Here is an 18,590-nt window from a genome sequence, read left to right on the forward strand (position 1 = left end):
TTATTTTTTACAATAATAGGACCATTCAGGAATTGTTGTGTTTGTTTTTTCCTGGATTCATGATTTAATAAAAAATTTCAAAAACAGTAGTAATCAGATGAAGGCATTAACAATTAATATTTTAAAATGTAATCAAATGAAAATGTATCAACACTAAAATAACACCCTTTTTAAACAGCTGTCTTTTTGCATGTTAATATTCACAGACCCTAGTCCACATTGTGATTTGATTAATTATACAGCCGTACTTTTAATTTATTTGTCCAAAAATTGTGCATTCCGCATTAGACAATTTTTTTTACAGTGTGTGTTTTACACATGGTGGGAATCATTGGGCCCTACTTCAAGTGCACAAGCAAAATGTATAGAGTTCTGTTTAAAATTGGATTTAATGGGATTGACTGTTACACTTTAGCATCTCTGGATTCTGTGGTGCTCCAAACCAATGGCAAAATGCCCATGTGGGTGCGCAGACTGGTATGTGTGTTCCTGTTCTCATTAAATATTGCACATTGAATTCTGTCATGACTAATGAATCTGCTTGATATCGCAGGGTGGAGGAGGAGAGAATGATGGTAGTGGCGTAGATAATCGAGCTCACTACCAGCCTCAGGGACGCTGGGCAGTGCAGTCAGATCCACTAGCCATCCGCACAGTCCTGGAGATGAAGAGCATGCAGCTTCCCCTGTCACACACTCCCAGCAGAGCCGTGGGAGAGGAGGAGTTGGAGGAAGACTCTCACTTCCACCCACAGAGTTTGGATAGTCTGTTGGATGAAGGTGTCGAAGACGAAGATCTAGAGGAAGAGGAAAAACTTTGCAGTGTACGTTTTGTTAATTTTGCATGAACGGTGTTAGTGCTAAACTTCCTGTTGCATCATCATGTACTTACAATGTATAAATCAAACTCCTTAATTAAGACTGTTGACAGTTTTCTTTTTCAATGTGTCATTTTATTATAGTAATGATTGTTTACCGACAAGTCATTTAGGACAGTGAAATCACTCCAGAAAATCTGTCTTAAATTTAATTTGCTTAAATTTAAATAATAATAATGGTAATTATAAATATTCAATCCTTAAAGGAACAGTTCACTTAAAAATCATGAGATGTTATTGTCTCAAAAAATATCATTTACTCATCCTCAAGTTGTTTCAAACCTGTCTCAAAAATGTCATTTACTCATCTTCAAGTTGTTTCAAACCTGTCTCAAAAATGTCATTTACTCATCTTCAAGTTGTTTCAAACCTGTCTCAAAAATGTCATTTACTCATCTTCAAGTTGTTTCAAACCAAATTTTCTTTCTTCCTCTGAACACAAAGGAAGTTATTTTGAAGAATGTTGGTAACTAGACAGTTGATGGACCCCATTGACTTCCACAGTAGGAAAAAAAATACTATGGAAGTCAATGGGGTCAATCAACTGTCACCAACATTCTTCAAAATAACTTCCTTTGTGTTCAACAGAAGAAAGAAACTCATACAGGTTTAGACCAACTTGAGGGTGAGTAAATGATGACGGTTTTCATTTTTCAAGTGATCTATTCCTTTAACAACTGATAATGAACTAATGGGGGGAAAAAACATGGAAATTTATTGGTGAAAACCGGATATTGGAGAGTAATATTTCAAGCCATCTATTGGGACAAACAACCTAAAATCTGTTACTCAAAGAATGAGCCAATAGTAGTAGTGATGCTTGTCTTGACCAGAGTAACTTCACTAACAATTATAACCACATAATTGTCTGCTGCTATAACCGAAACATGAAAGTGTTTGTTTATTTGTTGTAGGTTTCCAGAGATGGGTTTAGCTCTTCTCTCCAAGGGCCAGATTTTCTGCAGTTGCCACATGGAGAGGAGAACTTCAATCCCAAGCACAGCTCACCAGAGAAGACTGGATACATTTTGTACCCTGCCAACAGCACTGCTCTATCCACTGGAGAAGGGTAAACCACTTATAACAACATCTGGCTTTGGTTCATTTTCCATTTTGGGAATAGGTTTATTTGCATTTATTCGTTTAGCAGATGCTTATCCAGCAACATGAGAATTGCTGCGATGCAATTTGCTTTGTTTTAATATGGGAAAATACCTGGATGATGAGTTAGTGACATTGTGGTGAATACTGAAAGGGAAGCGGTCCAAGTATCAACCCCTGAGGTATCCCAATGTTTGCTTGATGTTACCGCTACCAGTCCCCCACCTTGAGTGACATTTGAGTTAATTTAATTCAAGGTACTTTTAAGTAACCTGATGAAGTTTTAGTTGCTCGCCACTGTCCCCTTTAGCTTTTGGCTTGCTTAGTTGGGGACACTTAATATTCAACAATATTATTGATCTTCCTGCATTGACACCATTATATGAGAACTGAGCTGGACGATGACATCAAGGTTTTCGCCATATATATATATATTAGGGCTGCACAATTAATCGAATTTCTAATTGTGATTACGATTACGGATGCCATGTTTACGTAATCGCTCAAAGCCGCGATTACAAAAGAAAATCCACTCTGCGTGTGTGTGTTTAGAGCATAATTATGTTATGAGAGGTGAATCACGACTGCTTCAGAAAACCCAGCACAATATGACATACCAGGCCCTGCAGTGACATAAGTGTACGCTAAAAAACGGACTTTATTGTCCTGTCAGCCGTTATACTGTGCTTGTAGCGCGCACTCTTCAATTGCAAGCGCAAATGCATGCAACGTCGTTACAATGTAAATTAGTAAGTCATGAAATGAAAGTAAAATGCCAATAAATCACGTGTTAGCTGAGAAGGATTTGCATGCAGGTATGATTTTGTCTATTCACCAGGAGCTGTTTCACAGTTCTTGTTAGTATTGTGAATTCACCATGGTAACTGTCGTTTCCATAACCCCAAAATGCCACTTTATTTTCACTTAGTGTTATTTTTTATATTTTTAAATGACTGTGGTGGCTCATATCAACATTGTATTAACAAAAACTAGTTTGGGACTGCTATTTAATTGTTTTGGCATAGTCCTAATGTTTATCTATCAGTAGTCTTTATTAGTCATTCTTACAATTTATGTGTATGTTAAGTAAAGGGGGACAGTTAAAATTTTTGTGTAAACATTTATTATAATAAGCCTATATATATTCAATGTAAATTGTGATAATCGTAATTAATAATCCCAATTACAATTTCAAGGGAATAATCGGCAATTATGATTTTTGTCATAATCGTGTAGCTCTAAATAAAAATAAATGAACTAAATGAATAACTTTTACAGCAAAAATTTACCATCACTGAACTTACTTAGGCTGGACTGTATTTTCTTCTAGGAACAAACCTTGTTGCATTATTTCCCTGTTATCTCTGTAAAGCTGCTTTGAAAAAATCTGTATTGTAAAAAGTGATATATAAATAAAGATGACTTGACAGACACTTTTCATAAATTGTGCAAAAAGTAGATCTGGTTTCAAGCTCTAAATGGGACCAAGCTACTGAACCAAGTGTGACAGTGTTTTACAACCCTGTTTCTCCCATTTACATTCTGTGAAACTTTTTTTTTTACCCATAGTAAACTAGACATTCTATATGTAAGTCCCTGGTAGTCAGACGTAAGCCTCAATAATCAATCTTTTGTTGTTGTTTTGTTTCTTTCCTTTAGAGAGTTCGATGTTAAAGCTCTGTGTGAGGGGTCAGGTGGTGACCCTGAGGACGAGGAGCTCAGCCCAGATAGTGCTTGCTCTGCTGAGAGTCCAGCATCCCACAGTGACCACCAGCCCCATGACCGTACGTTACATTACACACTGTGTGCTGGAGAGTATGTCACTACCTAACAGGCTAGTAGTGGCCTTGAAGAGTTGAAGATCCTCCTGTTGATGTGACTTTACCTGTTGTGTTGGTGTGTTAGAGGACACAGACTCCCTCAGTCAGGTGAGCTCCACGGGAAGCTCAGGGGTGGAAGAGGAAGAGGATGAAGAAGAATCTGGAACGCTGCTTCGCCAACATTTCGACACTCTTGGTGTGGCTGCTAATGGTACAACTTCAGCTCTTGTGCTGGTCTGAAATGCCATACTTTGTTAAAGCAACTGTTCAAAACTGGCTTCAAAAATGTTATGTTTGCTAGGCATGATTCTTATCTTTTCACATATTAAGCATATCTCAAAAGGCCTCATTAGTTTTCCACTAAAGGCTGAAATACACTACTACACTACACAAATTGTACGTTTTTTTTTTTGTTGCTAATTTACAGTCAAGCTAGCTGCCAAAAATCAGAGCCAGTGTGCAGATATTAGGCAGTCAGTTGACAGTTGCATAGTGTATGATGGGTACATGTTTAGTGTATAGGCCAATTCACACTGTACCAAACCATGGCAACTGACAGACACTTCAGGTTTTGTTGGATCAGTTTACCCCACGTTGAATCTGTGTTTGTCGTTTGTGACGCACTGTAATCCGGTGACTGTCTGCGTTGGTTGCCGTCTGACGGTGCAATGGGAAACTGTATGATGCTTTAGTCATATGTAGTGTATTCCAGTCTTAAGATGATGTTGAAATCATTATTGCTGATCTAATCTGCTGTGGAAACTGTCTTGCAGAAAAGTTCAACACAGACTTGAGCTGTCTGCAGCCCAGCGGCACAGAGAGTAACTTCCTCAATCCTCGTCTCAGTATCTCCACACGCTTCCTATCCCGCTTTCAGAGCCGCTTCCGGTGAGTCCACATCAGCATCTGTCCCACAGCATGCCATCAAGATGTGCAATCGGGAAACATGAGTTTGCACTTCTTGTAATCCCTTCCCTTTTTAGATCTTAATGAAATAAGGGAAGTAGCTGTGTGTATTGTAATGGCGAGTCATAGTTTAAATGACATTATAATGGCGAGTCATAGTTTAAATGACATTATAATGTAATTTGTGTGTGGTGTTTCAGCACTGTAGGGTCTAGTAGCAGTGCTGTTTGTCGGCCCGCAGCTTGTCTGCCCAGTATACCTGATGAGTCCAGTGATGGCTGTCAAAACCTCGATGCAACAATGGTATGATACTCACTCTCATAAATAATATTATGTACTCTGAGTCTGACTGGTGTGTGTATATACAATATGAGCCCACTGGTTCTTCATACTGGTCTAGACTCAGACCGAACACTAATATGCCACATCATTGTGACATTTCTTCAGCTTTAGTTTTTACAGCCAGAAGAATGAAATGGCGCAAGCAATCCTAAATTTAACCACTTCTTCTAATGCGTGATGCCATTATTTTTCCATGTGTAACCTCTATGTATATTAGCATCTCAAAAATGTGATTTTAGGTTTTCATAACTCTTTAAAGGGATAGTTCACCCAAAAATCATTTACTCACCCTCATGTCTTTCAAACCCATAAGACTTGCATTCATCTTTGCAACACAAGTGAAGATATTTGAAACATGAAAGATTTTGGTCCCTCCATTTAAAGGTCATTTCACCAAGATCATAACACTACATCATAAAAAGTAATCTACATTGATTAAGCAGTTTAATCCAAGTCTTCTGAAACATTGATCAATGCACTTACTGTACATGAGAGCGCATCATCAAATATGGTAAACAGTAGCTCAAGTGTGATATATGTACATGATGTGTGTTGATCAAATGTGAATAAAAAGAATATAAATCACCTAAAAATGTTAAATTAAATGGTTAGTTTAAAAATGAAAATTCTGTCATTAATTTCTCAGCCTCATGTCGATCCAAACCCTTAATGAAATCTGAGAGCTTTCTGTCCCTCCATAGACCGCAATCTGGGCCTTGACAGTTGTTATAACGACATCGTTAAAATAGTCCATGTGATTGCAGTGGTTCGACCTTAATTTTACAAGGTGACAAGAATGCTTTTTCTGTGCAAAAACCAACAAAAAAAATTAACAAACTTTATTCAACAATTTCTTCTCTTCCTTGTCCGTCTCTGGCGCTGTTCACATGGTAAACACAGTATGAATAAAGTCATTATTTTTGCATTCTCATTGCTTCGTAAAATTAAGGTTGAACTACTGTAGTCATACTGACTATTTTAACAATGTCTTTATTACCTTTCTGGGCCTTGAAATTGGTTATGTTGCAGTCTAATGGGGGACCGAAAGCTCTCAGATTTCATCAAAAATATCTTCATTTGTGTTCTGAAGATGAACGAAAGTCTTAAGGGTTTGGAGCGACATGAGGGTGAGAAATTAATGACAGAATTTACATTTTGGGTGAACTATCCCTTTAAATCTGTTCATCATATAAAGTTAATTACAATTTAATTTTTCTGAGAGCTATTCCTTTAAGTCATATGTCTATATCTGCTAATTTTGTCAATGTTTAGGATTACACTTCTAGTAAAGATGACCTCAAAGCTGATAGAGCATGGTAACTAAAAGTAGTGTGGCTGTTAGTTTGTCTAAGTAAAACTATACAGTAGCTAGAAACATTGGAGATGATAGGAGTTAGGAGATGATAAATATTGGTTATGTCAGTAGAAACAATGAGATTTTGACAGTTTTTTTTTCTATTGAATGGAGTACTTTTCAATCTAACTCAATAGTTTAAATTACTGTCTTTGTCTTTTGCACTTTTTGTTAATGTTTTTTTTCTCCTGCTTTTAAGGAAAAGTCAAAGCTTCTTTCAAACAGCAGTGGAAGCGTTGAGGAGAACGAGAAGAGTGGTATGTCCGGTTACCTGCTAATACAATGCATTTTACTTCTTTAGATTGCTTTAAAGCAAGATGATTCATAGCATTAAACATGAAAAAAATTGTCTGTGAACTTCAGTGTCTACTATAAAGCAGCTCTCCAGGGTGTTCATGTTTTTACCTGTGGACTTCTGACCTCAACGGACTGAACAGAAGAAAGGAAACAGAAGATTCCCATGTTAAAGAAGGCTGAGCCTCAGATCCACACATGCATATTACGTAATCTCCATGTACCAATGCTAGTTCAGAGGCATTTACCAGCCAAAGCAAACGTTTTCGGAAAATTCACTTTGGCAAGCTGTTTCAAACTCCGGTTCATTCTTCGATTTCGGTTGAAGTATTTAGGGCCTTAATAGAATTTGACTGGTCGTGTGATCTCAACATGTCTGGTTCGATGAGGCAATCCTCTCCATGTAAAGTAACTTCAGTCTTCAGCTCAAAGAAAATACATGGATTTTATGGATATTCATTTTACGAAGTACTTTTATTGGTTTGATCTCTTTATCAACATTTAAAACACATTTTTTTCCTCTCAGAAATGCTGTTGAATTAGAAGATATTGGAAGTTCCGGCACTGTTTTAGTCTTTTATTTTAAAAGACCCAATTTTAAAATTTTAAAATCTTATCCTCTAGTTACCAAGAAACGTTCCTCGATGTCTTCCCGGAAATCTTGCCAAAACGTATCTTTGTTGCGCTGGAAAAATGCTCTGGGAGGTCTGTAAGAGTGTGTTGGGTGTTTTTTTTTTTATGTCTGGGGTTTTAAAGTCAACAATCGAATAATTTCACATTGGTGTCTTTGGCTGCATCCCAAATCGCACACTTCACTACTATATAGAAGGTGAAAAACGGTACGAATTCACAGTATTCATTAAACAAGTTCCCTGAAAGTTCTTCTACTTCTGCCGAAAGTCTGAAGTGTTCATTCAATGGACACTTTACTATCCCATGAGGCCACGGGAGAAGATTTTTGAATGGCAATAAAGCTGCGCAACTGACACTAGTAGGTCAGATGACAGTGACAACATGGCAGACGTAGTATGCCAAGGTTAACTTCATACTACACATATTCATGCTCTATGCAGAAGAACATGCCTTTCTCACTGGTCGTGAAGTACCTACTCATGGAGTGTGATTTCGGACGCAGCCTTGGTGTTTTCATGCTCAGTTTGTGGTTCTTGTTTCTTGGTTTTCTTTGTGCAACTGGGGTTTGAACTACCAGCTTCAAAAATTAAAGGGATAGTTCACCCAAAAATGTAAATTCTGTCAGTATTTACTCTCCCTCATATTGTTCAACCCCGTAAGACCTTCGTTCATCTTCGGAACACAAATTAAGATATTTCAGATTAAATCTGAGAGCTGGATCACTCCTCCATAGGCTTCTAAGGGATTGAAACTTGTTCCCCGAAAAGTTATTAAAGACATCGTTAAAATAGTCCAAGTGACTACAGTGGCTCAATCTTAAGTTTATCAAACGACGAGAATGTTTTTGCGCTCAAAAAGTAATCAAAAATAATGACTATTTCAACTATTCATTTCCTTCTCTGTGGGCCTCGAGTCAGTTCGTTATTTTTGTTTTTTTTGCGCACAAAAAGTATTCTCGTCGCTTGATAAACTTAAGATTGAGCCACCGTAGTCACTTGGACTATTTTAACGATGTCTTCAATAACTTTTCGGGGAACAAGTTTCAATCCCTTAGAAGCCTAGGGAGGAGTGATCCAGCTCTCAGATTTAATCAAAAATATCTTAATTTGTGTTCCGAAGATGAACGAAGGTCTTACGGGGTTGAACAACATGAGGGAGAGTAATTACGGACAGAATCTCATTTTTGGGTGAACTATCCCTTTAAATTAGAGGTTTAGTAAAAGACTCCAAATCCAAATGTCTTTTGTTCTTTTCAGAAATCTCAAACAAGACCATTCATTCCAAAGCTGTCAATAATACTGTCAACTCTACAACAATTCTTGCAACCAAATCTGCCAGCAACAGCAAAGATGCAGATGCATCGGTTACACGATCCCGCCAAAGCTACATGGGACCCACTGCAAGCTCCCGCGCTAAGATCGCGCAGAGTAACTCTGTGGAGGGTCTGAACGTGTGTGTGTCGGAGGAAACGCAGCTGAACCCGTCCCTGGACCCGTCACTGGACCCAACTGTAGAGCAAAGCAAAGAGAACATTATTCCTCCTTTCTCTTCGGCTCTTCCCTCGGGACCGTCTCATCCGACTCCTGCCCTGGGAAACCACAGTGCCCGTGCAGCGCTTCGATTGGACCTCGTTGGCCCCAGCCGGGCCAGTCTGTCTCCGGCGTCGCTCAAGACTCGTCTGGGGAAAGTTGAACGTCCCGGGTCTCCGTGTCGACAGGCTTTGGTGACGCCCACGGAGATGCGGTCACTGGGGAAAGAGTGTCGGAAGCAGATCATTAATATTGAGCAGAGTTTGGCAACGAAGACTTCAGGCAGGTTCTCAACAGGGTCTGAAATGTTTTCCGGGAAGCCCAGAGTGTCGGGAGCCGGTCACACGGTGGTTGAAGATCTGCAGTTTACAGGGGCATGTGAGAATACACAGACCTCAGGTCCGAACGCAGTAACTGTAGACGGAGAGGATTCGACAGGAAACCACTGCCTTGGGGAGAACATGGGTAATTTGTGACTCCGTCTCAGAGTTTGGGTTGCTTTTAACGCGTTTTTTTGAGAGCGCAACATCCGTAATAATCTATTATCAAAGAGCTTTAGGGTCTTTAAGCTTTAAAATGATTTTACAGTTGAAAATGAATTTGAACTGAGTTTTAATATATATATATATATATATATATATATATATATATATATATACACACACACACATATACACGTTTTGTCCAAATTTGCCACAACCAAGCACATTGAATCAGGAATTGTTTTTAAAATCTTTTTTTGGAATTCTGATTTTATTTGTTGCATTTTTCCGCGTGTATGTATGTGTATATATATATTTTTTAATTATTTTTTTCAGAATAATCTTAATTTGTTCCCCCGCCAATTGTTCGGCACCGCTACATACTAACATGCATATTAAATGTCAAGGAAGTTGTTGACCATGAATGCAGTAGTTTCAATATTCTGGTAAAGTCATAATTCTGAAAGAGATGCTCCATAGATGCTGAAGTATTCCTTAATACATACAATTAAATACTTCCATCGAGATCCAAATTCGTGTTTGCGTTGCTCAAAAAGATTAATATGGGTTTATGCCTGCTGTCTGATTATTGGCTTAATCAGGTTTTTGCCATTAGGTTAATCTTTTTGCACAATATGCTCATCAGAATATGCCTGAGTTCTAATTAAAATAGGGCTGTTGTTTATGTATGTAACCGCAGTTATTGATGGGATTGGTTTGTTTTTGTCTTCAGGTCTTTCTGCAGGGTCGCTGAGTGTCCAGATGTGTAAGAAGATGGTGAATGAACTCTGGCACACCATCCATAAAGCAACTGGCTTTTATAGCGAGGTGATTCCTCTTGTTCTCGTTTTAACTGAAAGCAACTTGCACCTGCATATCTTAAAATATGTCAATGCCGTTGTTTTCTCAGGATGCGCACATCAGTAATGTTTTTGTCTTAGGCACTTAGAGGGCACTTGTAAAAGCTACTTAAATTTCCTAATTGAACTACGGCCTAATCCTAGCTTAATCTAAACCTTGTCTGTGGGACCAGGCTGTAGTGTTTTTATCTCTTTTTTTTTTTCTGAGAAAGAAAGAATCCTGAAAAAAACTCAGTTTAAAGAAAACAATCTTAAGTAGCACAACTGTTTTCAGCATGATATGCAATACGAAATGTCTTGAAAATAAAAAAATATGATTTTTTTGAAGGATCATGTGACACTGAAGGCTGGAGTAATTCAGCTTTCTTTCACATAAATTATGTTTTAAAATATTAAATATTCACCAAAATAGTTTTTAAATAATTTGTACTGTTTGTTTTAATGCAGCCTTGGTGAGCAGAAGAAACCTTTTTCAAAAAATCTTGAATTAAAACAATCTTACCAACTGTATGTTTTTAAATTGCTTTAATATGTGTTAAATACATGTATACATACATACATACATACATACATACATTTATATATCAACTGTAATTAACCTGCCAGAAATGCAGCAAAAACATAGAAATTTTCTGTAGAAATTATATAGCAGAGGTGTTCAATTACACTTCCAAAAGGTCCGGTCACTATATTTCCTTCCCAGCGGAGGTTCGGAAAATATTTATTTGGACTAGTTATACATTTCCTTCTGGGCAGCAGCAGTAAAAGAACAAAAATCCTAAACAGTCCAAGTAGAAGCAAAGATAAAGTATTTTGTGCCCTCAGAGCCAAAGCAGTGATTCTATAACAATATTTAAGAAAAACAATATTCATCAGTTGAGCCCAGTTAGATAAGAATATTAAAAGGTAAGACCGGGTTTTATTAGGTTATTTTTACATACACATGTGTGACAGAAAAGATACTGTAATGGGGTTCAGGGTTTTCCTCTTGAAGTCATTAGTCATTATGTTTAATGGAAGGAGACGTATGTGTGTTATTCAAGCATTAATGACAAGGAAAGACTCTTATACTGTGAGCGCAACACACGAGGTGTTTCTCCCTCATTTCTGCTTCAAGGTCTTGATAAATTTTGGCATTTCTTTGTGGTTTACAATCCAGTATTTCCGTTATACTTTTGTCTTTTACGAGACAATGAAGAACTCCGTTTCGTCTTCTGTCCAAACCGCGTCATCTACGTCAGGTGACCTGTGAATGCGCAAAAACTGTTTCCATTGCAGTTTTGCGAAATATTCCTTTTCGATTTGCCTGGAAAACCACCTCATGCGAGCGTAAACTTTTGTGATGTATAGGAGTTTTTGCAAAATTGACTTGTTTCCATTGGGCGTATTTTCAATTCGCAATTTCAATTTTGAATTGGTCCGCTATTGGAGGACTCCCCTTTTCTGTAGCATTCTTCAAAGTGAAAGAAGCTTAAACCCATCTAATGGTGAAACTGTTTGTGTTCCCTCTCTCTGTAGTTGTGCTCCATCCCGGAGCTGTCGGAGCAGCAGGAACAGATGAAGAGTATTTTGCAGGAGGTGTTTGTGGGCGTACAGTGTGAGTTACTCTCCCTGTGCCCACAGGAGACCCGCGCCCGTCCCGTACCGGAAGACTCCCCCGGCCGCCAGCTGCGGGACGACAGGACGGTGGCGCTCCTGGAGAAATACTCCGAGATGCTCTTACTGCGAATGACTGAAAAAGGAGCTCAGCCCGCACTGGAGTAACGGCTCGTTTTATTGGCCGAAATAAACTTTTAACGCCATACCCCCCTAAGCACCTTTTAACTTGAATGTCTTGCGTTGGTTTTTTGCTTTTATACAAATTTTGTCTTTTCTTTTCACTACATTTCAATACCGGAGTGTATTTGCTCACATACACTTTAATTATTTTTATCCTTTAAAGATTCATCAAGGCAAATTCTTCAGGAGCTTTTCCTTCAATCGTTTGTGTTTTCCATATTTCGTGTAGATTTTTGAAACAGTGTTACTTTTAGAATACAAACACAAACAGTTGAATTATGTACTGAGTTTTCTGTTGTAGCTCTTGATGTTTGATGATGCTTGTAGTTTCACACCATTTCACACAGACTAGCGACGAGTTGTTCCGTTGTCGTGACGTTTTGAATGGTTTTGAATATGTAGATATCATGTTTCCTGAAGCACCAGGCTGAGACTCACGATTTGCTTGGTTTTGCCACTGGGGTGCTGATTATGCTTTGTCATGGTGTGCAATCCTTTTTTCTTTTTCTTTTTTCTCTCAAAATGTATATTTAACTTTTTAGGAAAGCTTTGTAAATATGTTTTAAACAGCCATTTACACTATTTTAATATTAAACATTTTATTATTAAATATGATTGTTTATTTGTGGTTCCTTATGATTTTGAAAGACTGTTTTTTCCCCCCTCCAATTTATAAATCAAGAGCAGTCTATTGAAAAGGAAGAGGAATCATTTTGCAAAACTAGGAATTTTGCATTTTGGAAAAGTGTTAAGACTGCATGGTTTTTATTTATTTAATGTTTTTAAAGCTTGGATAAGAGATAAACATTCTGTACCAGGTGTTTTCTATCTTTTAAATGCCACAGACCCCCAAATATGATCTACCTCGGGCCAGGTCATATATTTATTTCATGTGTAAAGACCCAATTCATAGTGTGAAAAATGAATCGTATAAAAGTCTAAAATATTTTTTGTTTTAAAAAAATTCTATTAAATTAATACTTTTTTTCCTGCCTACTGTAGGTGTATTTTTTATTTTAGTCTATTTTATATTTATTTTAGTCTTATTTTTTTGTTTTTGTTTCTAAATCCGTTTGAGTAAATCAGAACATCAAAAAAAACTTCATTTAATTAAAAGCAGCATTTCTAATTTTCAGTTGTTTTTCATCTCATATATATTTGGTTTCCCTTTTGTAATTAATGAAAACATTTTTAATCAACATTTTATTTAACAGTAACTTTTCTTTTAAGAGTGTAGAATTTAAATAGGTTTTATGTAAGGTATTACCTTTGGTTCTGGAAAACACTGATGAATTTACACATCATAATTGTGTTTGAAAAATGAATTTAACATTTGTTATTGATTTTTTTTCTAAACTTTTCCACAGACCCCACAGCACTCCCTTGCGGTTCTGGACACCGGCAGTTTTGCTAACTTAGTAATTTTGTTGCAAGATTTTTAAAAAGCACCTACCAACAAATTTAGCAATTTTTACTATTTATTTGGCCGATTTGACCAACTTTGAGCAAAAGTGACGTCAGATGATAAAGGCGCTTGCAATTGTTCAATAATAATTGTTCATTTATGATGCGCCTTATTAGCTTGTACCTATAATTGTTGATTAGTTTTCTTACACTGCAAGAAAAAATATGTCGAAAAACAGAACTGTGATTTTCTGCCAGGACATCGTCCGGTAACAGACATTTTCTGTAACCCTAAAACACAAAACGCAATGCTTAAATTAAAATACGGATAAAACACCTGTGAAAAATCAATACAGATCATTCCTTCATATCATATTAACACAGTATTGTGCACTATTTTTAAGGACTTTTCTTTGTGCAGTAGAGCAAACTATAACTAGTGTTTTGGAAAGTTACTTTTAAAAGGTATGCGTTACTCCTTAAAAGGGTAACTAACTGGATTACTTAGTTACTTTTTATGGAAAGTAATGCGTTGTGTTTCTTTTGCGTTACTTTTTCTCACCTGGGCTGGACTTGCTTGATTGTTTTTTAATACCAATAAAAGTAATTTTTTTTTCAAATGTAAAGGCCCTTTCACACCAAAAGTGAAATGAATAAGCCTCAAGTTTAAGTGCAAATTCACATCTGAATGGCTAATAAAGTGAGCTTAAATCCGTGAAGTATATATGTAATTTTATTATTGTAGGTTTTGTGTAATATTCTGATTTTGCATTTCACTGATCACTTTATTCATTTTGAGGAATTCTGAATGTGTTTTTGTGCAGTGAGATGAGTAAATGGATGTTCATTGTTTACATTTAGTCTAGATCTACAATAAGCATCATGTTTACACACAACACTTACTCACAATTCAGGAGAACTGCAACTCCTAAAACAAAGTAACTTGTGTTACTTATAAAAAGTAACTCGAATGTTTTATTGTAGATTTAAAAGTAATGCGTTACTTTACTAGTTACTTGAAATAAAGTAATCTGATTACACAACTCACATTACTTGTAACGCGTTATAACTGACTATAACTATAGCTTAACTAGAATTGTTCAGCATGTGTCGTTTAACTTATTAGTAAGAATATATATATATATATATATAGATAGATCGATCGATCGATCGATCGATAGATATAGACAGACACACACACCCTACTGTATACTGTACAGGGTGGTACTTTTTGCCATTGAGATGACTTAAAAAGTGTTTATATATTATATTATATTATTTTATATTACCATATAATGTTATTGTGAATTCTATGCATTGACGTCATCACACGATGACATCAAAAAGTAATTAAGCAACTTTTTTTTAGAGAAACAATCGACCTGTCTTTAGCAACTTCCCCTGGAAATTGGTTGGCAACACTGGACACCACTTTGCAAACTGCTATCAAAGTAATATATAGCCTTTGGCAGAAACCATGGTACATTTAGTAATGGACAATGTAATGTAAAGTGTTACCCAATATTTTCCAGTTTGACTTACACTAAGACTAACCTGACATTTTATATTTAAAACCTCACGTTTTGTTTGTCGTACTGTCATTGAAGTGCGACTCTGTCAGCCTCGTAGTGGCAAACTGTCAGTCATGCACATTAAATCACAATAGTGTGTGTATGAGCTGAGGTTTCTGTGCTGAAGTGTTAAATAAAGAAGCCCGGAGTGTTTTAAGGAAGTGTTTGTACAGCTGAAGCACTTTTCCGCATTGGGTGGCAAAGTTACTCAGAAATATAACTATTTTCTACAGCACACACAAGTGAGTCACGACAGGAGGCGCTTTGCAGCTCAGAAAACCGAACTACCATGAGCAGCATTCAAATTTCAAGACTTTTTTTTTTTTTTTTTACTCATTATTAGGCCTACATTAAATGTATAACATTTTAAATATTTAATTTATATGGGAGTTATCAGACATAGAAATAAAAATGTTACCCAGAATAAATTGTTTAAAATAACCGTAACTTGTATCAACTCCATCACGTCTGTGATTGGTCCATCATGACTAATCGCATAGAAAAAGTAACTCATGTCACATGATACAGGACTATAGGCCGCGCCCATTTTATCTTTCGCTCTGCTCGCTCTGTTTCTGCGCTTGAGACGCGCGCACAGATTAGTCATGATTACTCATCAAGTCACAGAAGCGGGCGCGTCCTCCATGTGTTTACAGCACAGACTGACAGACACACTGAAGTGACGCGTCGCGTCTCAGCGCGCACAGCTGCACCGCTTTCTGCCGCTTCTGGTCAATTCGCTTCATAAGCATGGAAAACATACTTATAAGTTCTAGATGACGGCGCGTAAACCTATGTACGATGTCTAAGAATGTAGTTTGTTGTTGTTGTTGTAGTAGTTGTTGTAGCATCATTATTTATGATAATGGCTGCGTTGCAGCGCGCGAGAAACTCTGAGCTTAAACAGAGCGAGACATGGAAGCGTCACATTATTAGACAGCTGAAAAATCGCAACAGGACACAGACGAGCGTCTTCCAGGACATCATAGAGTCATGTAAGCTTTATTAATGTTATTAATATCATTTAACTTATTAAAGCAATGCAGTGCAATGAGAAGGAAGAAACTTGTTTTGGATGCCGTAGAAGGATCTATCATGTCTTTATGGTTGATTAGATTGATTGATTTAATTTTAAATATGATTAGGAACTTATTACAATTTAATACAATTAATTGTGTATTACGAAATAGTTAAAATTCAACATGTTTTACATTATAATTTAGTATTATATGTTGTGATTTGTTTATGTTATATTCATATACGTTTTTTAAATGCTGTTTTTATATACTTAAATATATATTGTATATAAAAAAAGCATTTTAAAAATGTAAATATAGCTATATATATATATATATAGTTCTACTATGTATATTTTATTAAATGTTGGATGTATGCTATATTTATTTATTTAATTTTATTTTAGAATGTAACTTATAACATAGTTATAATGCAGTTTATATATATGGAATTTCTCCATGCTTCATTTTTATCAACTTTTATTTGGATCTAAGAACAGAATATTAAAATGTGACTAACTGAATGTCTAATTTGCATATCTTGAGTGTAACACTGATACAAAGGAAATTCAGAGTTGTGCAAGTCCTCGCTCATTCTGTGAATCTTGACACGTGGGTGCAAATGAAAAATCTCATTAACAAACACACTTGGAGCGCATGTAAACATCAGCTAGCCTCTTTTCAAACAAATATTAAGATGAAGCTCTGAATGTATGTTCATAAGTAGTTTGTCTTGTTGTTCTTCTTGTAGATCACAGTTTACTGGAGAAGTCCAAGCAAAGAGCCTTCATAACCAGAGGCATTCTGGGATCAGGGTCAAGGTAACCTTTACTCCGAGTCATAATGTGCTACTGTAAAAAGTGACTGACCCTAGAAAATGTAATTCGTTGGAGCAACCTTAGATGCATTCATATTAAATAATATTTATGACACAAATAAAACTAGTGCATTTAGATGTTACCACATGACGCATGTTTAGACTACAGGAAAAAAACATGTGTGAAATCATGGATTTCCTGTATTTTTCCCCCCTGTATCTCTTTTTGAGATGCAGAATTCCAGAATCTGCATTATGTAACGCTTTACCGACATGACAACTTAGCATTAGCAGGAATTTTTTGAATGACATTGGAGTGCCATATAAATAACACTCTATCAGTTTCAACCATGACCAGTCTGTTCCTGCTCGTGATCTCTAAATGCTGTTTTCCGGCCCCTGCAGGCCCTCAGCGGTCCCCTCATCTGAAGATTCACTGACGTCTCTAAAGACGACCACCGGTGAGGTATGAGATGATGGGAAAAACACAATCAGCCTATCTCATAAGAAAGCAGTTTGATGTTTAGATTACCAATGAACAAACTGCATTTCATGGCACAAGTTGTGACCTGTTTCACTACACAGGTTTGCATGTTGTCCTGCTGTTATCTCTTCCTGTTAGCAGACACCGAAACCATCGAACCTACCACAAGCAAGCCAAAGCTCCTCCTGGCTTTTCACCTGTAAAAGCAAAGCGTGTAGTCAACGCATATCCATAGTCAAAGCATATTAGTCTAGCGTAAATGTGAACATTACTTTTCACTTGAAAAGATCACAGTTAGTCTGAGAATCGAGCATAACCAGTTCTTACACCTAATCTCGAGGCTGTCCTAAGATCAGCGGCACATTTTTTGCGAAAGCATGTGATACAACCTGCTGTGTATCTTTGCTTTATCGACACCTTTATCTAGCTATTGTTGCTATCGAAACTCCTTGTGTCACTATAAGTGGGCAGCTACACTGTCTTGAGTTTCCCTTCATGGCTTTTTCTCCTCTGAAATATGTTTTTTGGCTTTCCTATTGTTTTTGTTCTCTCAGCTTGCATACCAAGTGCTGGAACTGCAGCAGCGACTCCAGATGAAGGAAGTGACACTGGATGAACAACATACCAAGTAAACCTCCTTATTCTTTTACTGTATACCTCAAAAACTGACACAAAATGTACATCATTCTCATCTCACCACCTTTTAAATGTATTGCTTTCCACAAAAAGGGTTCAATTTGCTGACTCATGACTTTAAAGGGTTACAGGCACATTTAAAATGTATTAGATCTGATTGATAAATTATTATCTAAGTTGAAATTAACATACAACAAAGCACATAAAATGCCTGACCCCCATTTATGACCGTCAATATTGACACATTTATGTAAAATTGATTGTAGTATAAAAAAAACACAATTGTCACGTACCATTTTCAAAGCATTTATCCCTGGTCCTATGTTTCCCACGGGTCCTTGAAATCCTTGAAAGTTTGTGAATCTGAATCATTTTTTTTTTTTTCAAGGCCCTGGAAAGTTTTTGAAAATAAACATACATAGATACAGGTTCTTGAAGGTGCTTGAATTTATTCTGTGCATGTGCAAATTCCATATTATTCCCTCAGGTCCACTAATGTGTTATTCCGCCAACACTTCGTGGCCTATGCATACTAGCTTGCTTGATTTGCGTTAGTTACGCGTTAAGTGTTTCCCGCGTGAGGTAATTTGTGTTGTACGTTGCCATGATGTTCAAACGCACGAAACTACTACGATGGTAGTAAAAAAAACAACAATACAGTGTAGGATGTACTGAATATTTTTCA

The 18,590-nt window shown here is 36.8% G+C and overlaps 2 protein-coding genes across 6 annotated transcripts in view; both read left to right on the forward strand.

Annotated features, from left to right (window-relative positions):
- The window catches only part of wdr62 (WD repeat domain 62), a 34,767-nt gene extending 22,180 nt beyond the window's left edge, over positions 1-12,587 (forward strand). Inside the window, exons 21-32 of one of the 3 annotated variants that reach the window (XM_077207645.1) lie at positions 416-477; positions 554-823; positions 1,792-1,946; positions 3,638-3,762; positions 3,884-4,009; positions 4,572-4,686; positions 4,905-5,007; positions 6,600-6,657; positions 7,319-7,399; positions 8,584-9,321; positions 10,072-10,166; positions 11,717-12,587. In XM_077207645.1, the coding sequence (XP_077063760.1) occupies positions 416-477; positions 554-823; positions 1,792-1,946; positions 3,638-3,762; positions 3,884-4,009; positions 4,572-4,686; positions 4,905-5,007; positions 6,600-6,657; positions 7,319-7,399; positions 8,584-9,321; positions 10,072-10,166; positions 11,717-11,962 (2,174 nt within the window). In that variant the 3' untranslated portion in view covers positions 11,963-12,587. Of the gene's footprint in view, positions 1-415; positions 478-553; positions 824-1,791; positions 1,947-3,637; positions 3,763-3,883; positions 4,010-4,571; positions 4,687-4,904; positions 5,008-6,599; positions 6,658-6,763; positions 6,917-7,318; positions 7,400-8,583; positions 9,322-10,071; positions 10,167-11,716 lie in introns of those variants that run through there. The other 2 variants (XM_077207646.1, XM_077207648.1) reach the window with 2 other exon arrangements.
- Positions 12,588-15,606: 3,019 nt separating this feature from the next.
- atg16l2 (ATG16 autophagy related 16-like 2 (S. cerevisiae)) overlaps positions 15,607-18,590 on the forward strand; it is a 66,249-nt gene continuing 63,265 nt past the window's right edge. For all 3 annotated transcript variants that reach the window (XR_013195899.1, XM_077207649.1, XM_077207650.1), the window contains exons 1-4: positions 15,607-15,947; positions 16,720-16,789; positions 17,191-17,251; positions 17,824-17,897. Coding sequence is in view for 2 of the 3 variants with exons in the window: in XM_077207649.1 (XP_077063764.1) it covers positions 15,812-15,947; positions 16,720-16,789; positions 17,191-17,251; positions 17,824-17,897 (341 nt within the window). In the remaining variant the exon portion in view is untranslated. The remainder of the gene's footprint in view (positions 15,948-16,719; positions 16,790-17,190; positions 17,252-17,823; positions 17,898-18,590) is intronic.

Source organism: Siphateles boraxobius, unplaced genomic scaffold, assembly GCF_051911475.1.
Source record: "Siphateles boraxobius isolate OS27281-9 unplaced genomic scaffold, OSU_SipBor_1 6, whole genome shotgun sequence".
Taxonomy (NCBI): Eukaryota; Metazoa; Chordata; class Actinopteri; order Cypriniformes; family Leuciscidae; genus Siphateles; species Siphateles boraxobius.